At 39.7% G+C, this 25484-nt stretch overlaps 1 protein-coding gene across 10 annotated transcripts in view; it reads left to right on the top strand.

Annotated features, from left to right (window-relative positions):
- LOC116425285 (sex-lethal homolog) overlaps positions 1 to 25484 on the top strand; it is a 27624-nt gene extending 2140 nt beyond the window's left edge. For 2 of the 10 annotated variants that reach the window (XM_031972807.2, XM_076364538.1), the window contains exons 2-6: positions 1177 to 1501; positions 1589 to 1764; positions 1871 to 1984; positions 2773 to 2933; positions 14125 to 19097. In XM_031972807.2, the coding sequence (XP_031828667.1) occupies positions 1177 to 1501; positions 1589 to 1764; positions 1871 to 1984; positions 2773 to 2933; positions 14125 to 14393 (1045 nt within the window). In that variant the 3' untranslated portion in view covers positions 14394 to 19097. The other 8 variants (XR_012997988.1, XM_031972822.2, XM_031972832.2 and 5 more) reach the window with 8 other exon arrangements.

The raw sequence follows: 25484 nt of genomic DNA, 5'->3' as shown, positions 1-25484 counted from the left end.
TCCTAGTCGCGCGCGCGTTCCCGCTGGTTCTTTAGCGTGCCCAGCCTCTCTCCATCTCTGTCCCACTCGCATGCGTCCCCGTGGCCTCTTTTCCTCTCACTCCCTCCGTAGTCTGACAGCTTGGTCGATTCACGAATCCGCCGGGCCATTCGCTTTTCCCCGGGCCTCTTCAAAATAAGGCCACACGACTGTACCCTCGTTTGTCTATACCAAAAGTGACACATTTGGTTTCTTTTTTTTTTTTTTTTAACTTTTTCCTTTCTTTCTTTCTTTCTTTCTTTCTTTCTTTCTTTTCTCTTGGACTCGAATGGAGCGTTGCTCTTTCGAAATGGTCGGTCGAGCGAGGGAAGAGGATTTGTCCAGGGGGTTGTTAATTTCCAGAGGAATTTAACGCGTTCCCTATGCCCCCAGTAAAAATCACCGTGCCCGTAAACAATAAACAAACGGTTACCGGGCTACGTGGAATTTCTAGTGAATGGAGTGTGTACCACCTTTGTTTTTTTTTCTTCTTGGCTAGGTGTATCTGCATCAGGATTACGCGGAAACGTCGATGTTACTGATAACACGGTTCGGTCTGGATTTTGATTTTTGTGGTTAAAGTTTCTGTGGTTGTTGTTCATTCGGTTATTTTATATTGTCGGGTTTGTGCATTAACAGGTTATGATGCAGGTATTCTAGACACAGGTATTGCAGTGGTATTATATATGCAAAACGATTGAGTCGGTGCTCAGAGTGATGGAATTTCAAAATCAGATACTCATTTCTTACGTATTGTCCTCTACGACTGTTCATTCATGATACGAATACTTGAGATAGTTTTACAACGCCTTGTAACCTTTGACAATGAGACTGCTACTATCTTTCTTTTGCTAAGAGTATGCTGAGTATTTAATTTGACTTTTAGTTTGCTTTATTCGTGGCTGTTCGCTGGTTCTGTTTTGTCCTTACTTGCCTTTGTTTGTTTGTTTCTGATACACAGGTCTGGCATCATATACATATATGTATATATGCAGATTTATTTTCTATTTATTTTAAATTGCTTAAGAAAGCGAGAGTATTCCAAAAAGCACAGACCGAGCAACGATCATGGCATCACACGTGGAAGACGTAGTAATGATTTTGTTTATATTTTTTGTATTTGCTGACCCCATCCATGGTTTTGCTGGGATGTATCAGTTGGAGTACGCAGCAGCTACAGAGACTGAACTATCACCCGGTTGACATCGCTGTACAGCAGAATCTACTTGCCCACCAGCGAATAGAGCAAAATTCTGTGGAGTCTTCGAAAATGACGGATCAGCGAGAACAGCAGCTCCAAGCACAACAGCAACAGTTACAACCGCAACAACAACAGCAGCAGCAACAAAGTAAAGGCGGCGATGAACCAAGGACAAACTTGATTATTAATTACCTTCCACAGAGTATGACCGAGAAGGACCTATATAGCTTGTTTGTTACTATTGGGCCTGTGGAATCTTGCCGCGTAATGAAAGATTATAAAGTAAGTATCATGTGAATGCATTCAATGTTATCTCAGATAATTAATAATTAGTCGTCAATAACATATATCTTTCTTTTTCTTATACAGACTGGGTATAGCTATGGTTTTGGATTTGTTAATTACGCAAAAGCTGAAGATGCAGCAACAGCCATAAATACCTTAAATGGTCTACAGGTACAGAACAAAAGGCTAAAAGTATCTTTTGCACGACCTTCTGGAGAGGAGATTAAAGAGACTAATCTATATGTTACAAATTTACCAAGGTACTTTCACGAGACAGAAACATTAAACTACTATTAGAATTCTATGAAAATTGAAATTTCAGTATTAAGGACAGACACTAACTTCTATATTTTTGTTATTTTCCAGAAATATAACAGAAAGTCAGATCGATGACATATTCAGCAAATATGGAAACATTGTGCAGAAGAATATTTTAAAGGACAAACTCACTGGACTGCCAAGAGGTGTGGCGTTTGTCAGGTATGAATCCATTCTTCAGTATCATTGCTCCATTCAAATCACATTACATCTTATTAAGGGATGCAGAGGGAAATTACACATTTCTGGGGAGAGTGAAAGCTCTTCCATTAAGAAGGATAGTTAACAGTAACCGTTATGCCAGTAGAAGATATAAAATTATGCTTTTTGGCAGTGTTCCATTTTTGTCGCAGTTAGTAATATAATAGGACAAGGTGGCGGTAATGCGCGACAGAAGATACGGCGTTAGATGTTTTTGTTGGTCGGCGCCTAGATCCCTGAGAAACTAGGATGCACCTAGAACTGTCGAAACAGCTGCTCCCGGTATCAAAAACTGCTTTGTCATTATGCAACGATTTTCCGTCGCGTATACTGTCATACGCGTATTTATTTCCCCGCGTATCTTTGCTGCCAAATTATTTTTACACGTCTGCTGCCGCGTTTCACTTGCATAATTTCGATTTTATCCCGCTTGACGACCCACCAACCTACTTTCGGCTTCTTAAAACGCGGATTGTGTGCTGCTATAGGGGCTAGTTTGTTGTAGGAAATAGTATGAAAACTGTGTCAGCTAGCTGGAAATAGACGCGAAACTAGTTTGACAATTTCTCTTAATTTTGGCAGATTTTAGGGATCCGTAACGAGGGCACTCTTATAGCACGCTCTAGATCGGTCTTGTTAAATCTTCTATTAGGCCCTCGGATCTGGCAGCCGATCACTTATTCCTCTGCCAACGAATTTTCTTTACGACTATTGGGTTTTCTTCAATTCTGTTTTGTATATCTGCATAGATTCGATAAGCGGGAAGAAGCGCAAGAAGCGATTGCAAGACTACATGGCACGATACCAGATGGTGGATCGGAGCCGCTTAGCGTAAAAATCGCGGAGGAACATGGGAAACAAAAAGCGGCGTACTATGCTGGATGGCAAGCTGGGTACAACCAGAGTCGAGGTAAGTAGAAATTGTCATCAGTATAGATTATTAGCCTTGCCCGTTTCTCTTTATTCTTTAACCTGGCAGTAAAAATTATTTATTCTGAGTGCAATAATATGTCATCCATTTTTATTTTTATACGTGACAGTTTAATTGGCTGGACACCGCATAAGGTTTACTCGTTGCAAATGCAGTTAAGTTTTTTACCATGTACCAGCATTGCTTTATGTAGAGGGTTGATACGTAATATAGATTTTTATTGTCAGGTGAGACTTGCATTTTGGCTTCTTTTCTAAATCTTACAAAAGTCGCAGTAAATCAGTGCGTTCATTTCATTATTGCCATTGTTGGATTCGTAGAAGCACCAATATTTAAGAAATATTTAAACAATAGAGTGCATCTCTCTCTCTCTCTCTCTCTCTCTCTCTCTCTCTCTTCCTCTCTCTCTCTTCCTCTCTCTCTTTCTCTCTTTCTATTTAGCTCATCATTTTTAACTCGTATCGTGTTAATCACTTTCATTCTTTTCTTTTCTCATGACGATACACGTGCAAGTGAAACATAATAGGGATCATTCTAATGAATTCTGTAACGTAGTTGCAAGGTGTACACGCATAATATAATATTGTTTCTGGTACGCACCGTTAACGATGCAGTCGATCTTTGCGTGGGAAAGATCTAGTGCATCGTTGACGGCGCGTGAGGGATTTTGAGAACATTGTCTAACATTTGAATTATTTGCCAGATATGGCTGCATCTATATCAAAATACAATGAAGATTAGAAATGCTGTTTGCGTTGTAATGCGCGCAACGTTATACAGTAATGTTCAGCGAATATTATGGAGACACGTTTTCTTTTCGCTACACTGTTGTTTGTTTTCCCCCCTGTGTTTTCTGTTTTGTTGACGAGTTCTTTCGAGTTGTGCGCATGAGGTTACTTGTCACACGTGTGAAAGAAGAATCTTGACAGTGATATTCGGCCACAGTTCCTTTGCAGATGGACACCGAATGAGAAAAAACAAAATGTAGTGCTACTGTGATAGAAATATGTGTTGTTTTGTGTGCAATGATATTTTTACGGACAAGCAGACAACGAAAGAAAGAATGTTGTATATCGTGCTAGTCAGTGGAAGCTTGTGTTTAAAAAAAAAAGAGGAACGAAAAGAGACACTTGCTAAGTTGTATATTTTGCACACACACATAAGGCTGGTTTAGAAGTTTTATGTTTTGAACATATTGCCTGGGTCAGCGAACTTTCAAACTCTGTTGTTCTAGTTGCCGCCACTGCTGGTTTATATTGATTTGCCTAATCGTTTCTAAACTTTGTTGAAGCTACACCGAACATCATCCTAGTTCTCTTTTCTGTGTCAGCAATTATGTATACTTAATTACGTCTTGTATTCATACATTGTTTTTTTTTCTCTTTTTTTTGGTAAGATCTCGTATCGTACTACATATCTGTTTCGTTATGTATATTAATTAAAGACTTCAAATACTTTCTGTTCGGAGGAGAACTTTATTAACGCTCTTTTTACCATCATTTCTCCAATGAATGTGAACACTTGGGACTCTCTTTCGTTTATTTATTTATTTTTCTTCTTTTTGATCTAATTACAAATATATTTACGACTGATTAACGCCTGTAGTTTTTACGTTTGAAAAGAAGAATTGTATTTTCTCTTTATGTGCTCTCAGTAGGACTCTATGTAACACAACGTTTTGTGACATTGTACATGTATACGTACGTATACATACACCTGACCCTTGATTTACATGAAAATCCGTTTCATGAATTCATTTTATTAAATAAAGTCGATACAAGAGAAAATAAAATATTGGAAAAAGAAGCTGATATAAGTTTCAAAGATACATATTTATTTCACACAGTCAGACAAAAGAGATAATAATAGTGACATTTCAGAGGACAAAATTTCATTTTACTCGATATTGCTAAACTAACATCGTATGTAGAAACCGCCGCGTAAATTGAGGGTCGAGTGTACATACGTGCACCTGTGTATGCATACGTATGTATATATTGCTCAAAGTAATCAGCAGATCACCTGCTGGAACGTTTCATTTTCTATTGCATATGTAGAAAAGATATGTATTTAAATGTGATCTTCTGATTGGTTTCAGCAGTACATAGAACCCGCAGTTCGCCTGACACACCAACTTGTTGTATGCCTGCGAATAATTACTCTTTAGCGAGCGTCGTTGCTAATCCATGGTTAGATCTGGACAGATTGCATTTGCAGAAACATGTGGCTTTGATGGAAAATTTGTTCCATGCATGGCTGTGTCCAGTATCAAGCAATTATTGCTGCAGTGATGGACAAGACTGTTTGGATATATTGCCCGATCAAATCGCATCCATATTCGAGACTTGTTGCAGGCTCAAATAACAGACAGTAAACGAGAATACACAAAAAAGAAAAAAGAAAAAAGAAAAATTATAAAACACTGATCGTTCCAAATATATATACTCATTAGATATAGAAAATCGCATTTAGACGATGCAAGGTTTGTTCATTTTATTCCTTGTAACATTGCAGCTGATCCCTGCGTCAACAGGCCAAACTGTTTTGTCCAGTACTGTATGCACATACTCTCTTAAATGTCTCAAATAATTCTTTAACATGCCATTTTCATTTCTATGCTCGCCAATCCACGAAGGAGAACGTCTGTATCCGACCAGGAATAAATACCAGCGTTATGCGCATTATCTTTATTAAAAAAAAAGAAAAAAAGAAAAAAAACACACAAACAAACAAAAAAAAACCAAAAAAAAAGAAACGCATTCTAGTTCAGTTGTATTGTTCGTTGTTAAACCTTGCAGTTATGATTATGAGTCTCCCACTGGTGTGACGATGAATACTGGCATGATTTAAGTGCGCTTAACACCAGTCACGTTGTTGTTCGCCAAATTGTAAAACTCGAAAAGAAAAATGAAAGAAAGAAAGGAAAGCGAGATGAAAGCGAATTTTCGTTTTCGAACGGGGAAAGAGACGTTCGTTCGTTTATGGTTTTGTACGATAAGCGGTCGGCGCGAGAGCGACGTCCACCGGAAGCGCGCGTTCTTCGGGGGCGTTCGTTGAACCGCGATAAAACTGTGTAGTACCGGTGTTCCTAACGCTTGACAATTTCATTTGACAATTCGTCGCGGCAAACCACGCGAAGAATACACGCAGTTTCTGTCTTGTAATCCGGGAATAACGACACAATTTGCTCAACGATTGTAAACGAAACCTGTGAAACGAGAACGGCCCAGTCTGCGCGGTCGAGCGCGTCGACCGGGAGACCCGGAGAGACACCATCAGCGTATCCTAATCGAAACAGCTCAATAATCTCTTCCGTTTCTCTCCTCCCGGTCCACGCGTTCGATCGGTGCAATTCGTATTGGGTCGATGCAAAGGTTCAAACGTTTCCTTAGAAGAAATAAGTGATGTTCTCAACTGTCCGCTGGCTGAGCTGAAACACTAAGCGAAAACGAAGAAAGAAGTGTCCTTTATACACGTCACGATTGTTCGGAAACGGATGTTATTTGAAAAAAAAGATTTGTTCGTTAACCACACGTACAACAGGAAACGTCATCAGCTTCTGCATCGACCCAATAGAAGCCTCGCACGTGTTCAGAGACTAATCCTGTGGACACACACGAGGAAGTCTGTTTTTAGATAGACTTTAAGTAACGTTTCCCCGGTTTTGACAGGGATTTTATGTAGTTGAAGAGAAGACGTTGCACAATTTTTACGCTCGTCGAACGCCGACGGTCAGAGTTCGTCGAGAGAGTCCGTCGGAAATGGACAATTGTAGCTAGCGAAAGTATATTGATGAAAATTTTTGTTTGTCGACGAGGAGGGCCACCTCCGCGTCTCAGTTGAACTGAGGGACGCCGGGGTGGCGGCGTGTTCGAAGACGAAGTGTGGATCTAGGATAATCGATTGCGACACTTCGAGACGTTGACGGTTGTCTTCGCTGTTACTAAACTTTCGTCCTTTTAATCTTGATATATGATATATGATATATATATATATATATTATATGTAATGTATTACACGTATAGATACGAATCGGTCTGAACGTTTCCGCAGGATGCTAGGATCCCGATTAGATAGAGAAACGTATCTCTCATGACCCCGACAATCGTTCCTTCTTTCGATCGACTTTTCGCGACTGTTGCGCGTTGTATTTATAGGGTGAGCAATGCGAGAAGGGATTATTTAGTGTCTCTGTTGATACTGTGGATTGAAGGAGATGCTCGGAGCAATTGTACTGTTAGCAGAGTGAATATGGTGGAATGTCTTAATGGTTCTTCTTTTTCTGAATGGTATTGTGTTTTGAGATTTGTGGAGTTGTAGCTGGTGCCAAGATTGAATCGAGTGGTGAAATTGTTTAGAGAATGTGCCGGTATTAATATAGCGACTATTTAGTTATTCAAAGAAAGGAGGCAATGAAAAGGCACCATGAGCAAGTAATAGAAAATGTACAAAAGTGTATAGTATTCTTGGATCAGCCAAAATCTTTATTTTCAACACTTTCACTTTCCGGTTATTTTCTAAATAGTAATTTAGTATTACTAAATCAATTTCTTAACTCCTCAGAGGAGCACCTGCTAGCTTCTAAATAATTGTACAAGAATTTTGGTAGTTCTAGTATTACAGAAGTTAACTAAATTTCAGTTTATAAATTACAAATTGAGATTTTTAAAATAACGTCAAAGAATTCAATGTAGCATATTTGCTCTTTCAGTACAATTTCTGTCTCGAGTGTTTTCTTCTGTCTTCAGCTGTGACAGACATTCAAATCGTTCTTTCTTGGCTCACCCTGTACGTGGTTCGATCACTATAATTCCATTCGGATGTTGAGAAATAAACAGTAGGAGGCGAGACACCTCGTCTATTAATATTAGGTCGTTCAGGTGCTTGGTACGATCGAGGACGGGCATGTACAACCCTTACGCATTCGTTGGTGAATTCCACTTTTTTAAACCGATGCATTTAGAGCGAAAAAAATGTTTATAACGCACACGCAATCGCTGTAACGATTCTTGCCAATATCGGGACGTAGACCGTCCAGCAAATAAGCTGCGCGAACCGAAGACTTACACAATAAGAGAGCAATATCAATGAGCATTTGTCGGACCTTAAATGGCGAAGAGGATTAGATCCTCGACTGCCAACCGAGATGGTCCGAGTTCGAATCCAGCAGGTATATAAAAAAAGTTATATTAAAAAACCCCATTTTTCACATTCGATTTTCTGTGAATTTTCTCTCACGATATAATTGCTCATACGGACTTAACTTTGCCTATATTTAATGAACATTCCGATATTAGATTAATAATTAATAATTATTATTAATATACACGAATGATAAAATTAATTGAAAAATTAATTACGGTCAAAATGAAGAAAAAAAAAACTTGTCCGGTTGTGCATCCCCGATCGAAGAGGCAAAAATTTGATATTATGGATATTTGGATATAAAAACCCACTTGGTCAAGGAAAAGAATCCTTAGAGAGAAAGGAAATAAAAAATTAATATCTCTCTTAAGAATTTAATATTGCGAATGCGCCGGTATTTGAGCCGTGTTTCGCCGTTCTATCGAGTCCCATCAAAATAATTAAATAATCCAAACACGAACAGAAAAAAATTCTTCCTATCACGCGAAAATTAAAAGACGTGGTGTTCCATTCAGAAAATAAAAAATAGAGAAGAGTTTTGGAATGGTGTTTGACGCGATTAGGATAGGGGATGATGAAAGGTGAGGCTGGGATAATTAAAATAGTGCTATTATTGAATATTTGAGAATTTAATTAGCACTTAAGTTAGACACGACTTTAATGAGTAAGATTTTTCGAGTATTTCTTCAGAATATATTTGTATTCGTGCTGCGAAGCGAGGCCGCGTCGTTCTTCGGTGGGAAATCGAAAAACACACAGAGCCGATTCTCAGAAAGTTCTCAACCCAATTTTGCTAAACAACTCACGACAGGTTTACGTTCGTTTTTATTCGAAACAAAACGGGGAAACATTTTACTTCTCTAATCTCCTCGAGGAACGACGCTCGCCCAGCGATAATCGACGCCGAGAGACGCGCATTGTAAATACGCCCGGAGAATTCTCTAATTTTAAACGTTAAGTAGTAAAGACAAGAAAAGAGAGAAAAAAAGACGAGACGCGGAAACGGTGAAAAGTTTCGACGAAATCGTGCGCAACAAAAAAAAAAGGTTAATTCTGAAGTCCAGTTAGTGCTAACGATGGCTGTGATACGGATAAGGAAACAAAGACGAAAAAAAACGTAAAACGAGAGAACGAACGACTAAAAACTAAGGATAAAAAAAAGAGTAAAAAAAAAGAGTAACGACGAACGATGGAGAAACGAAGGAGATCACCAACAACAACAAAAATATGAGACACACGTACACACACGGAAAGGGGGATTAAAGGAAAAACAAAAGATAAAGATGATGAGAACTTTTGCGACGCTCTCTCTTCCTCGCTCTCCTCCCGCTTTTCTCTTCCTCTCTCGCTGTTCCTCTCGCGAAAATCGGAGTGTAGGATTAACAGGGGATTCCCGTGTGACAGACAAACAAGAAAGCAATTGTTGCGCAATTCTTTCTCACGTTGAATATCGATTATTCGGGATTAAACGTTCTTTGGATTTATTAAGGGAGGGTTTTGAGGTGTCAACCCTTTGCACTCAGAGTTCCTTTTACATTTTCTTTCTGATGATTTTGTTATTCGAAGTGTTTCGTTCGAACAATTCTTTTTACTGAGAACAGTACAATAACGTAATAGAATTTTAATAAATATAAGATTGCGGAAGTCTTGAAATCCTCTTCGCCTGTACGATCATTAGATACATAAAGTATGGAGAATAAATGAGTTATGGTGTTCGAAAGAAAACTACTTTTTTAGTGAACTTCGACGAATCGTCAGTGAACGAGCTGTAACTTCTTTATCTTCTGGAATCTGTCTTCGACGATTTGACAGTGCGCTGCTGGAACGCTGTTGCTTTCTGTAAAAAGACAATTGAATTTTCGAACCTGTTACACGGCAATCCCCTTGGGGAAAAGGTGTACAGAGTGTTCCTACTACTTGTCGTTGTTGTTTCACGATGATCGTTGACGAGAGCGACGAAATTGAGAGGCATTGGACGAATCCCGACCGGAAAATAAGAAATTCTCGCCATTATAAAGTAATGATGATAATAAAAAAGAAAAGAGAACCCGCTCGAAAATGCCTGCGACATTCCCAATAATAACATTCATATCGTTAAACCACACGGAGATGTCGCCAATTGATTAACGAACGAATTGATTAATTGATTAATTGATTAATCGATTAATCGATCGATCGAGGCGCAGGAGGATTAGGAATTAAACGGAGATCTATGGATACACGTTTTAATTGTAAATCGATCTGAATGTACCGCGGACCGGAAGTCGTGGAATCTTGCGCTGGGACCGGAAGTCTCTGGATCTCGAGATCACTGAAACCTCGACGTTTCGAAATTACAAACCACTACGTCTCCAGGCTCTTCGGACGATGAATTCATGAATTGGAGAAGTTTATGGATCTCCGGGTCCGTTGCCTGCGAATCTTTGGATCTATGAATCATTTCGTATCCGTCGTCTGCCATTTCTCCACTGTTCTGTACAACATTCTTCTATTCTTCTAGTTTTCCAATTCTCAATCGACGGAATCAATATTCAATTACCTATCAACAAAGTCAACGACTTTCGAAACTAATCTATGTCCTCGTAACACTTTGACTGCCACGAGAAACTTGAGCGTGTATCACTTCCTTCGTAGTAAAAATAAAGAGCAACGATTATCAACTATTTGGTACACAATTGTTAGGTTACACTATGATCAAGTTGAATATTTTCATTCAACCCCAATTACCTTACGAATTATAATTATTTTCAAGTAATGGAAGCTGGACCACCGTGGCAGTCAATGTGTTAAATGAAACTTCAAACGAGAATCTAAATGCGAATTGAAATAAAAATTAGAATGAAAATCTCTACCACAGAAAACGTGTCCAAACCTATAAATAGATCTCTGGATCCCTAGATCCTTGGATTCGCGCGGCTTCGGACTCCCGTATTATAAAACAAATCCTGGCTCGTCCGAGATCTGAAAGATCTCCGAATGATCCACGAATCGTCCAGATTTGTATCAAAGAAAAGAAAGAAAAGAAAGAATCGTTGTTCCACGATTTCCTGGCTACCTCGTATAGTTGTAAAGAGACACACTGTATACACGGACACACACACACACGCGCGCGCAGACGCACGCGTACAGACACACACGCGCACACAGGAACACGTGAATCAGCATTTACATCGATATTAGAAAGAGTATGACTATTGATAAATATGGTAGAGTCAACGGCAAACGCGTAAACTTGTTGTGCGAATATATACGTTTAAATGTGTTGTAAACACTCGAGCGCGAATCGCCCAAGCCGCTGTTACCTTTTGTACTGACGATCAGACCGCGGACGTTTATGAGATTCTCAGTTTTCCCTCGGGCTATCGAAATGTCTACGGGACACGGTTGTTCACGCTCCAATAGAAGCTCACCTTTCTCGACGCGTTGCCTGTCAGTCATTCGAAACCGGAACTACCGAGCAATTGGAATTATCTAGACGGAATTCCTTCTGGAGAATTCCGAGAGTATTTTCCATGGGATTCCAAGTGAAACCTGTAGCTTCATCGTATTCCTGCAGACATATTTACAATCACTGAATTTCGTTGTTGAATTCATTCTCGAGTTACATCTCTGCATTCGTTTCATTTCTCTAAATTTATTTTACAATCTCGCACCTTCGGAATTTGGACAATTGTAAGATATTTTCAGATGGATTCGATAAGTGGTTCCAGCGTCGAATCGCTAACAGTCAATGATTAATAACTAAGAATATTGAATGAAACAAATCTCTATAGAATTCGACGCTAGAACCAAGCGAAATCTGTCCCACATTTCCCTACAGAGACTCCAATTAATCTAAATCAATTCGATACTGCTTATCTTAACCCCTTGCGATATGTATCTCGCGAGGAGACTCTCAAACGAAAGTCACCCAATAAAAACCAACTAGAAAACCATCAGTTCTAATTCCAAACGAAACATCACATTTCTATTCTCAATTCCTATAAACCTCGATTCACGGATAACCCGACGAAATAGTTCTCTCAGATAAGAGAAACCACGAAGCAAGGGGTTGATTCTACAAAAACGAACTCCAGCATGCATCAGTTCGACCCATCCGGTAGTTCTAGTGTTAAGAATCTTCCGAAGTGTTAGCGAGCATCATAGGCAAAGCGTCGATCGAAATTTCGCGTGAGATTCCTCCGGAAGTCGCCGACGGTACGGCCAATCTCGCGCGAAGCTGCAGCCACGCATAAACATCCGCAGTCTACTGTTGATCTATCACTCTCCCCGACGAGAAACGCAATCATCGAGAGTTCCGATCCGTTGGAATAAACTTTGCTACCACCACCGCCACCGCCGCCGCCGCCGCCGCTGTGAATCCCATTGGCCATGGGAATCCCCGGGAGATCCTCAACGACCGACCGACCGACTCGCGCGGACACACAGACACACGTCGCAGCCGCAGAAAATCATCAGGGCAAATCGCAGTCCGAGAGAGAGAGAGAGTTAACACCAGCGTGTACTATTCGACACTCGTTCTTTCAACCCTCCTAATTACATAAGTAATCTTATATACCTTTTCTTATCCTCGTTGCTACGGGTCCGCGTGTGATGCTGTAGTCGCTCGTTAAATTTGATTAAAATATTAGAAACTGAAAGTGCCGCCTTCTACAATTTATTCGACACCTTCTCTCTACCACCGTTGTGCTCCGAGCGACACGTTAACCCGAACATGATAGCCCGTGCAACCCTTTAACAGACCGTCTTGTAAGTCTCATCGTTTTTGCAAGTTGCACGACTGCCGGATTCAGCGTCGCGTGCGATTAACACTGGAACTACCGAGCTGTCGAAGTGACTTTCGTCGAATCTCTTCGTGGAACATGCGAGAGTGCGTCGAGATTTGCTTTTGTAGTCTCGTTCGTTGTTGGGAAGAGATCGTTCCTCGGTGAACCGTTGGGAAACTGAAGTTTTACCGATTCTATCCTGCGAGGTGTTCGCTTTCGAACGGTTGGAGAAAATGGTTCGAGAATATGTTTAGAAAATGTGTTTAACGCGTTTGCTACCAACGTCACATTTCGCGGCAATGTTGTATTTCATGTAAAGACAATTCAATTGTTTCTGTGAATATTATTGTTTAAAGTTATAACTCGTTTCTGTTTCATTTCTTCAATATTTTGTTCAGATTTGCTAAAATAAACGCTGGTGGTGAACGTGTTAGGTCTTTGGAAGTGTTGCTGGATATTCAACACGTCGAATGCTATGGGGACCCGTGAGAACATTGAATTGTGATTTAATTGAACGAGGACTTGTAGCAGATTTGATGTTATTAATAACGATGCGTATTATATATAAAAGTTTGATATATTTCCTTCGTTTCTTGCGGCATTCGACGTGTTGATAAATATATACAAGGGAACCTTTTCAACTAACACGCCGATTTTAATTACATGTTCTCAAGAAAATATTCGAGACGTTCTTATATCCACTTTAAGGGTGAAAACACCGCTCAAAGTCGAAAGTTGGAAGTATATTCTGACAATATCTCTGAAACTAAGGGGTGCAGTAAAGAAATCTGAATCGTCTTATGGAAATTCCTTTGCCACGCCCCTTAATTTCAAACTAGCGCCACGAGAAATACTTGTTAAGGGCTATCGCGTCCCACCTAATGTCCCCTCCGATCTTGAAAACTCAACAGACGTGTTTCTAAATCTATTCGATAACCGAATCTACTCTAGTAATTCTGATCAACAGGAATGAATATTGCTCGGTGGTTCCAGCGTGAAACACTGGAAGCTCTTAGCCTTAAGCGCAGCTCCACTGGACATTACAAAAGCGAGGAATAAAGTGTCTGTCATCGAACATTCCGCCGATAAATGTTTCACGAGGAGTACACGACACCGAGTACCTTTCACTAGTGCAACTACAGAAACAGTAATACTCATAAGACACCTGTCCTCCCATCAGCACAACGATCACCGTCGATAACACCATGTTCGGGTTAACAGTCGATAGATTCCTTTCACTGATACACCGACTTTTTCAGGTTCCAGTGGCAGCGTCGGCGGCGGAGGAGGTGGCAGAGGAAGAGGAATCGGCGGAGGTCCACCTGGAATGGGAGGCATGGGGATAGGAGGAGGAGCTGGCCCGGGGATGCTGGGTAGAGCAGGTTGCTTCGGACCGCGCGGAGGTCCTCACGGAGGATTCATCGGCAGCAGCGGTGGTCCAGGTGCTCTGAGGATGGAGAAGATCCACCCGCACCGCTTCAACCCCATAGGGATGGGAGGCGGCTACGTGCAGTCCCATTTCTGGTGACCTAGCGTCGAGCAGCAGCAGCAGCAGCAGCAGCATCATCAACAGCAGCAGCCAGCGACCAAGACACCGTCGGCCACGTACCTTTCTTCGTTTCAACGGAGACAAACCAGCAACAACTGCCGTTCGTAATCGCCGAGCTAGGGAATGATCTCGAGGCTAACTTGACGCGTTCGATCGTGGATCACGCGGGAATAGGTTCGGAGTTAGCGTGACGCGCGACGATAGGTAGCAATATGTTGATCAGTGTTGTCCGGGAGTTTACGAACGGCAGCGACAGACTGACCACATGTGTAAATTATTCTGCGCGTATTAGTTATTTAATGTTTCTACGTGCCTGTACCAAAGCTCGCAACACCTAGTATTGTACGTCCAGCGATGGGCAGATATATTCCCTCCCTAGAACGTAGGAGCGCGAATTGTTATCGGACACGTCGGGTGCCGCGGACATTTCTTATCTTTGTATAGTTCGAAGTAACTAGCGCGAGAAGTAACGCTGCGTGTTCCGTGGATTATAGGTTATTTATGTTCGAGCTAAGTCGGTGATAGTTGAGGCTCGACGCATTGCGGACCGGTAGTTTTATTGCTAAGTTTACCCAGTGGACAGACACGGTTCTCCACTCTAAATGACAACAGTGAGAAGAGGATTCCCGTGATCGGTCGTCAGCTGTGAAAACGGGAGACACGGGAGTCCTTGTGATCCGTCCGCAATGCGTTGATTGAAGTGTTGTATCGTAGGGGACATATCTTGAAGCGTAACAGACGCAGCGAAAGGAATGTCACGTGGATTCGGCGCAGCACTCGACGCGTTAAAACACAGGATGAAGCCGAGCGGTCTTGAAAGTCTTCCTTCGCGGCGCTCGCTGGCGAATGGGGTTCTTTCAAGATTTCCAAGACCCTCGGCCGACTTCGCGATTCTTCAGCCGGCGAGCCTGAAAGTCTTGAAACCGTTTAGGAGGTAATAGTCGTGCTGTTTAATAGTCACCGGTTCTTGAAGCTCTTTACCATTCTCTTTAACCGTAAGTTATTGTACTTCTCTCTGTCGTTTAGTCACCTTTTGCTCTCATGTCTCTGTAACACTCGCTCACAAGGACACTTCAAGACTTTCAGCGTGTAACGAACGGACTGCGGACCCTTTATGCAGGTGTAACACGTTTGTCGGGCTCATTTATGGAAATCGGGATCGTAGGACGATTGTAGTCGTGAATTCTAAAATAGCACAAGTTCATTTTATTAGGTTGTTCGCCGGAGTTGTCGAAGGAGTTACTTAATTTATATTTAACACTAGAACTGCCAGGTCAAAATGACCCATTCCTCGTTTATTCTTTCATAATAATTGAAAGTATATGAACGCTTCTTCAAGAAATGATTAAAATAATTGATTTATTAATATACGAGTTAAAATATAATTTAACTGCCACCTTAATCAACGAAATTCTATGGTTTCTATACAAGAATGTTTAAGAATCAACTCAACTGCTCGGTAGTTCTAATGTTAAACAAAAGTAACACTTAGATCTGTTCGATTCAGTTTAAAGTTCTCGCTATAATATTGTAGATCAAGAATCAACAAATTAGGTAATGAACAAAGATGAAAAGGCAAATATTTTCGTGAAATGTTGATTCGACTTGTGCCGTTTTGGAATTCATGGGCTCAGTTCCCGTGTACTCCGTTCAGGGTTTCTGTTCTTTTATTCCAAAGAAGATGGACAATCTCATTGAAGTCTCTAATATTTTAATCGAACGTTCTTGAATCTTCGTAAGTGCATAAAATCCGCAATCTAGTAACGAGATTCCCTCTCGCGAGGCCCGTAATCGTCGCTTCTTTTTAATTGTTAACAAAGCCCGGTTCCCTTTCGTCGTAGCTTTAATACCGCCGTACCATTGCGCCGCGGATTCCGTGCGCTGTTCAATCGGCCCAAACGCCCGCGAACAATGCTCGTCAATCGATCCTCGAACAGCCGACGCCGGATCACTATATGTGACCCGCGATGAAATTTTAGTCGCAGACGAACACTCCGCAAAACCAAGCTCTGATGTACTAAGTTTCATAGTGTAATAATGTGTCCAGTACGGGGCGGACAGGATGCGTGTTCCAGAAATGGAAATATATTTCGTTTGTTATTTTATTTATTTACATAAATTAATTTATTCACGCGTAGAGCTTTATACGTTATAACATTAGAAGCGGGAATCACTCAGAAACAGGTGCGACAGCTGAACCATAGAATCACTCTCGGTACAGATGCTATACAATGTTAGTAAAACAAAGGAATAATGAGAGGTAGAGATTTCGTCGATTAAGATTTCTGTCCTCGGACATTCTTCGAGTTTCTGAAAGGTTAATAGATATTCTGCGTCAAAAATCACCTGGTATCGGCAGATACAAAGATTAAGGTCTGAGAAGGCAACAAAGATTTCTTTGAGCGATGGCACCGTCGGAATTGCAAGACATGATGCCGAGCACCGTTGGAGCCTCGAAAATCGCGTTTCCGTAGAATTTGTAAAATTGGCTGGGTTTGGGCAGAGAGAGAGAGAGAGAGAGAGAGAGAGAGAGAGAGAGAGAGAGAGAGAGAGAGAGAGAGAGAGAGAGAGAGAGAGAGAGAGAGAGAGAGAGAGGAGAGGCGCGTCGACGTCCGAAGTTGAGAGAGTTCTACATATTGTTGTACATTTCTTTTTTAATGGTTCTAACTTGAAACTTTATCGAATGTTTAACGTTTAAACGCGAAAATGAGAGGACGAGTATGTGTGTGTATACGTGTGTGTGTATGCTAAGCGAGATTGTGTGTAAAAATAGAAAAGAGAGAATTTTATCGGAGTCAGCGTACAAGGAGAGACCGTGTTTCCCAAGCAGGCGCGTCGGGCACCGATGGTTCAAAAAGGGGGTGTCGGGAAGGAAAACAGGATCGGAAAATAATGTGCAATTGTGCTCAACAACTAGTTTATTTTATTTCAAACGGTGATCAATGATTTTAGACGAACATTCGCGTGTACTTAAAACAAAGAATTGTGTACCCGGTGGCAATGTAGCGAGGCAGTGAATCCATCAATGTAAAAGGACATTGTTAACATTGAGAAATGTCACTCAAATGTAAAGCTATCCCTTTTAACGTTAGTCTAGTGATCATTAAGTGTATTCATTTAATTAGATTAACCCCTTGCATTATTTCTTTCGCAACTCGGATACTTTATTGTTCATAATTCATTACTGGGAACTGTTCTACCTTTGTTCTACATCTACGTTTACTCTGAAGCAGTACAATTAATAATAGGAAAATAATACTCAATTCGGAGTGGAAAGAACCAAGTGACATTTATATTTGTTAAATTCTATTTGAAATATGAATATATTCAATACAGTGTTGTAGAGCAGGGGGTTAATTTCATTCACTTCAGTTCTCAGCATTTTTGAAATGTTGAGGATTGGCAATTGGATTCTCTGTGCCGCTGTGTCTTCTACGTTCGGATAAAATACGCCCAATTACTTGTTCGCCGACCTGAAATGTTAACAGGAATATTTTATTCGGAGGCATCGTGTTTATGGATGATTTTAAAAAGCTATTTATTGTATCTAGACTGCGGATGTTAATACATATAAAATATTAATGTTCATCGAAGATTTCTTAGAGGTACTAGAATCTAAAATTTGTTTAAATTATTTAACTGCGAGCAAAGTGGAAAGTAGATTAAATTGTTTGAGAAATGTTATACAGTTTTGCAAAATTGTGCGTGTGAAAGGATGAAGCTAAATATCCGCAGTCTGATTAACATGTTGACTGCAACGAAAAAGTAATTAATTTCTTCAAAATTAAATAATGAATAATTTTTGTAATCTACTCTAATATGTAGTTATTTACACTACTGAACATTGTTATCCTACGCTATCTTATAAATTATAATTCTCAATTTGGAAGCTTCATTCACCGGTGACCACCGCGGCAGTCAACGTGTTAATATTTTACAGATTGTCATTTTTAACAGTACAGTCAGTCAAGCACTTTTATCTGAACTTAGACGATATTGTCACCTCCGTGTACACATGTAACAATGCTTACCATCGGGATCCTGAGCACGCCGTATATTGTACATAGATTGCGGACGGAAACATGCTATTGTCGTAGGATGAAAAAAATGAGACTGACTTTTTATAGGGGTTAAATTTTCACGCGAGCTCCGTGTTTCTTGATTCATGAGTCGTATTTATCGTACTTTTTAAACAGAAACAAGAATTAATATCGAAATTGCCTTATTATATTAATCGTACGTATAGATATATGTATATGTATATTATATGTCCACGCATGAATATAAATATACGTATATGTATACGTATACACACACATAAATATAAATATTATTGTATTCGCGATAAGAAGCTACAAGCTCCGAGCGTTTCCTTTTATATTACCGAGTTAAATTGATCGTTTCCGAATCCGTGCCTCGACGCCGTCGAACCGCGGATTAGGAAAACGTGAGAGAGAAAAAAAAGGAGAAAACAAAAATTGTGATAAAAAAGAATAGAGTCGCGCGAAACGCGCCGTATTTAATTCTTTTCCTCGTTTTCGTTTCATTTTTCTTTTCTCTTGTTCGTTGACGCGACATCGTTTGTACGGTCACACACGCGCCCCCCCCCCCCCCCCCTCGACAGATAATTCTAGTTCGTAAGATCTTAATTGTTTAAGATGAAAATAAATATCTGCAAACCGAGCCGCGCGTTTTGCTTCTCGCCGTGGAACGCTTGGTGTGTTGTGCGCGTTGCAACACGTTCGCCGTCTTGTCTCTAATATTTCTTAATCTTAATAGGAAATTTGTATTTTAAATAGACTGCTGCGTACTTGATGTGATACTGAAAGCATGTTATAACGCTTGCAAAACTGCAATGTTAAAATTCTTGGTTATTTTGATTTTTATGATACAATGTATTAGAAAATTCTGTTACAATCTCTGCAGTGCAAGAAGTATAGCGTTATAGTTTTGTAATATGAATGTTGCTTCAGTAATCAAACACGTCAAAGGACTTTTAAAACAATGTGGAAAAGTAGATTTTGTATCATTTTATTTCTCTGTGGAATCGAGACTGCGAACGTGTTAGGTGATAGCTTGTTGGATAGTAAGAGAGTGTAAGAAAAGAATACAGAAACAAGAGTTTTGCGTGAATGATTTATTCAAGTCGCACCGAGGCACGACTCACCCTTCTGTTTGTACAAACAGTTGCTTTCACAGTGACACACACACAGAAACATACACATACACACAATTGATTGGGTACCAGGAAAAGTTCCTGTGAGTAATTGAATCAAAATTTGAACACAGAGAACGTTTTTGTAACATAAATATATTATTTGATACCAATGGCGTAAACGTAACTTGCTGCTGATTCGTTAAACTGATGGAACACTGATTGAAGTCAGACCAACAAATTCATTGCCAACAAGAAAACCGCACGAACTTGTTCCAGTATCTAATGCTAGCACAAAACAGATGCGTATGTAAGAGGAAATGATGTAATACAGTATAGGTGCATCGATGCGTTTTACCGGACACGATGATGCCCTTCAGAAGGCAGCTTGCATTTTAAAGAAAAGCAAAGTTGCCCGATGATGAGCCGCAACGTGACCCGTCCAACTTTCTGCTGAACTCTCTTCCTCCCAGTCCAGATAGGAACACATTGCCCTATCCTCTGAAGTTGCGTCCACTGCCTTCCACTTTACTTGTAAGCACTGTCAAGATTTTTCCTAATGAACGGTCACAAACTCTTTACTTCTTCTTGCTTGTTTCTCTGTTTCTATTGTTCAGGCACAAGAGCGCAGCACAACAACGGTGTGGACACGACAAAATACGCGTTTCATCTGAGGTTCCTTGGGGCTTATTCAGAAACTTTATAACTGGCTGCACGTATCCACCCACAGGAAACTGCGGTGTAGAGATTAGCCGGCGAACTTTCGAAAAGGAAACAGGAAGAGGCGGATAGCTGCTGCGCTAACCAAGATACGTCCTTGCTAGATTTGGTTTTAAGGGCAACAAGGAGGTGATAGGAGAACTTTAAGTTTTCCTGTATCTCTGAGAATTAGTTAATAGAGTTCTATGTAGGTACATTGCATCCTTTCCTCCTTTGTTCATCCTGTTTTTTAATTAATTATAGCTGTGCTGTTCAGTTCTGCTGTAGAATACTTGAAATGAATCGACAGCAGGCCAACATTCCTATTTTTCCTGTACGGTCAGGTAAATTCAGAGCTTTTTTACATTCTTTGCCCCATTTAGAACCTTCTATGTCTTATGCGAAATTCTAAGAGGATAAATTTTTTATAGAAACAGTAAAGACCTTTCCTGTAACACTGGTGAAGTCATCAAATCAACTTAGAAAACATATATTGCGAATACTGAGATATCTCTAACACTGGTACGACCGTCTGATCTTTTATATCATGAAGGTGTTTTAAGTTTTGAAGAAATCAGTTGTGCATATAAATGTAACTCAGACCTGGGAGTGCGCAATGTGCTGTGATATTTAATGAATTTGATTAAGGGAACCTTAAGTAATAAGGTCTCTGATGATACATTTATGTAGAATGTTTCTAGTTTGCTGACTGCCATTGTTTCTGTACCTTGACTTACTAAACATTTCCCCTCTCCTCTGATTCTCCCCAGGAGGTTGCATGGGAAAAATTGATGTTGAAATTTTCATTGGAAATGTAGCCAGCCTGACATCAAGTAAAATGAACATCTGCTGCATATATGGCGACAAAAACGTGTTTGAGTGTCATAGTGTTTTATCCTCAGTTGGCAGAAGTCTGGAAAGCCTCAGTATATACAAATTTGTTTCTAATTTGTTTGTAACTTTGTAGTCAGAAGATTTTACAAACACTCATTTACTTCTTAGTGACAAGAAATAAACTTAGGATAGTAGAGAAGGTAAGTATTAAACAAGATTTGGCATTTACTTATCCCTTCATAAAAATCTAACTAAACTAAACTTGAATAAAGAGAACATAGAAACTATCAGTGACCATAGATAATAATTTTCAGTATTACTAAAGAATATGCAGAATATTGAAGAAAGAAGAATGAAGTATTTAAAGATTTCTCCTTTCAAATAAATATAGTTTCTGATGAGGAAGACCCTCTCAACTGCAAGAATAACCGCAGAGAATCCTCTTTTATCAGTAAACAAGAGTAGTTTTGTAACCGCTGCTTGTGCTATTTTGTTGGAAACATAGTCGGTAGTGTCGGACACAGGAAACACCTGGTCGGTTCGCCTCTGGCCCTGATAACAGTCTGTAGCTGTTTTAAAATAGGCAACGAATAAATAAATTCTGAGTGCAACCACAGAGGCAGGCCACCTTGAGATCTTGATTGATTTCAGCTTAGAATACGGTCAACGGAAACGGGCAACAGTGGAAAAAACAAGCTGAAATCCAAGATCATTGATTGTTGTGCAGATCAGCGAGTCAAGTACGTGGTCAGGAAACAGTTTGAAGATTCCTGACCGGAGTGGGAATCTCTCCCACTTAATGTTATTGTTGTGACCCACGATGAGTCACACAGGCCATACTGCAGTTGATTTTTCCCTCGAGTCCACGAGTCAGCGTCGTTTGCACTGGACTAATATGATTAGGGTCATTCTTCCAGTGGACACGAAAATTTTCTCTTAGAGCATACAACTTTATTTTTTATGTGCGATGCTAATGAGACCTGGCCTATAGTAATTAAGATGACTGAACAGAATGATACAGCGTCTCTTAATTCAGGCGACGATGGTCATCAACCGCAGCATACGCGATCCACTGGAAGTAGATCCGAAACGGCACACAGCCCGTTGAAATTGAGTCGCGTACAGAGCCTTGACCCGTCTAGGAAGTTAATTCACGCGGCAATTAAAATACCGCGACAGCTGCGGTACCCCGGAACCGTTTCTAACGATAACACTGTCCAACACGAATTTTAATCTGCAACCACTGGGTGGTTCCTACAGCTTCTCGCGTTCAATGAAAATCTGCTGTGTAATCAGCTGTTGAGATACAATTTTAGTAGAAATTAATTGCAATACTGAACCATGGAGCAGTTACATTGATTTTGAAACATTGCTTTAAAATATCAATGGACTTGCATTTTAGTTTGCTATTTATTGTTTGCTAATTTGTTTAATTTAACGATTATTGAAGTTACTACTTTAATAATAAACATAATTAATGATTTTTTAGAGAAGCATTTGTATTTCTTTAGTAATTATTAAAGAAATGAAGAATGAACCGGTTCATCTGGAAGTTGTAGTGTTGAACATTTATTTGCGTGTTAAGTGTTGAAGCAGTGTCAGAGTTTTTAGTAGAAAACGACTAATTATTTAGTCATACAACCGGAAGTAACTGTAAGTTGAATTTAATAAGAATATAAATATTCCATTTAAACGAAAGTACAATGCAGATGATTAATTTCAGGTATTATTGAATGGGATGACTCAAACTGGACCAGAAAAAACACGAAGAGGGAATACACAGAAGTTCTTCCTTTAAAAAACCAACACTGAAAATACATTTAGAGTGACTCACATTTAAATCATTTCAAGAACGACTAAATCTTACTGTAGTTCCCGTGTATTATCAGAGTACACTTATTCAATTTAAATGACAGTAAAATATTCAGATACTAAAATATTTAAGTCGTGAAATATTTAGATAATCAAATATTTAAACAAAATATTCCGATAGTAAAATAGTTAAGTAAACTATTTATACACAAAAATAGTTAGACGATAAAGCGTTCAAACGATAAAATATTTAAACACTGACATAATTATACAGTAAAACATTTAAAGATCTTTCAAAGAAAAACTAAGAATAGATAACTCAACCGATACTAAACTAAAACTGCAACGAATGATCCCAACCAATTTACTAAATCCAGCGTTAATTTTTCTTTCAGGCATGCCAAGGGTGAGCTCGCACTTCCCCGATGTCCAACGATTGGAGGGAGAGCAACAGTTGGTCGTTGGAAGATAACGTGCACCACAGTCGGGATATTCCATTCCACGCGGGACACCCGATAGATCGGCTTACCGAACACGCGTGGTCTACAGAAAGATACGTGTTTCCGCCCAGCGCGATATCCACCGGAACCCATGAAAATCTTGCGACTGAACAACCGCAGCGTTTTCCTCTTTCGCGACCGAACACTGTCGCACGTTCGTTAAATCTAAATAATCTTTCAAAATTACGAAACCGTTCGGTACATTCGTAATCGATGAATATGTAAAATTAGAAAGAAATTCTGATGTATTCTCTTTGCTTTTTGTATCTTTACGTCCGCACTTTGAATCGCCTGTATTGAGGAACGTTGGAATGTACACGCGAAAACGCTGCAACGCGGATGCCGTTGCCGGCACACCCCATGCGAGATCCCGAGGGCGACTGAACAACAGTGAACTTGATTTGCGGAACAGCCGGAGAAGAAGGGAGGATTCCGAAAGAAAGAGAGGAACACGTGGTGCGTTCCCCCGTGAAAGAGGGGACCCCTTGCTAGCAATGGACGGATGAAACTGCGTCGGCCGTACGAACGGATCGTTTGAGGGATTAGAAATTCAGTTTTAGAGTCTCCGGGCACGATGGAAATATTGTAACAATTGTATCTAGTGGTAGTCGGTGGGAATACCGTTAACAGATAACGGTCGCGTCGCAGAATGCTTGGGAAATTAATGAGTGAGGCTGGGGATGATGATTGGGACAGGAAATATCAATGCTACTTATGAGAATGTTATAATTGACTCTGGAACTATTAGATGAGTTGAATCGAGTTGGTTGATTGTAGAGTTTTTACTTTGATGGGATTTAAGTTAGTAGACATTTGTGTATCTGTGTAGATGCAGGAATAGAAGCTTCGAATATTTGTAGAAATGTATTGTTCTAAATTTTGTTGTAATTGTTATAATCATTGGATTCTAATTTTTGGTAGTTCTAGTGTTAATAGGAATAATATTGTAGTATTTATTATACTGTCAGTGTTTATACAGAATTAATAAGTATATTATAATACTATATATAATACTATTATATTGTTACAACATTAAAGTAGTATTATAATTCACTGCAGCACTATAGTTTCATAATACTCTATAATAGGTATTATAAAACTGTAATACCAATATTGATTCTCCTAACAATTACCATCCAGCAATCTTTACATATCAGTGTTCCTATTTATTTCAAACATTATTTTAAGATTACCATTGCTCACTTTAAAACTCCCATGTCACTCGTTAATTGTCTCCACGCAAACTTAACACGCTAACACTATCTTCTGCTAACATACCTCCAACTGTACTATGCTGAACGACATCCTGGTAGCGCGCGACGATTCAAACCTCAGCGATATTTCCACCTTTAGAGAGCCTCTATTTTCTCATAGAAATAGCAGTCCATGTTTTTATTACAGAATTTCAAGGTTTATACAAAATCCCAAGTGGTGCAGTATCTCCAAAGATTGATCTACCCAAGAAGAACATTACAAAGTTAAGGGTTGCAAAATAAACCTATAATTCTGTTTGAACGAACCGTCTTTAACACTAGAATACCAAATGGCTCAAAATGACCCATTTCTGATATCTTCCTCCACAATTATTAGAAAGATACAAATGCTAGAAGAAATCACTGAATAACTTGATCGGATAGCATGCAAATTGAGATACAAGTCAATTGAAACCTCAATAAACACTCTTATAATTCTTATGGAAGAAATGGTAAAACGTCAGTTTGACTTTGACGGGTCAAAATTACCCATCCCAGATTTCTTTTCACGATTATTAAATGATGCTTCTCTGGGAGTTATTAAAGAGATTGATTTGGTAACATGCAAATTGTATAAAGTCTCTGTAGATACACTCTTGGAGTTTCTATAGAGAAGTTTCAAAAAGTCAGTTTGACTGCTCGGTAGTTCTAGTGTTAAGGAAACCGTCCATAATCCAGAGGACGTGGACATCCCGTTTCCACTGGAATCCGAAATCGCGTTATCGTTGATCAGTTAGATGTCCAGTTGGAAAGAAAAGTGTGTCGCGTTGAAGGAAAAAGAAAGAAGGCCAGATAAATTCAACGGCGTTTGAAGGAG

Source organism: Nomia melanderi, chromosome 2, assembly GCF_051020985.1.
Source record: "Nomia melanderi isolate GNS246 chromosome 2, iyNomMela1, whole genome shotgun sequence".
In the NCBI taxonomy this organism is placed as follows: Eukaryota; Metazoa; Arthropoda; class Insecta; order Hymenoptera; family Halictidae; genus Nomia; species Nomia melanderi.
Note: the sequence above shows the minus strand (reverse complement) of the source record. Positions and strands in the feature narration are given on the sequence as shown.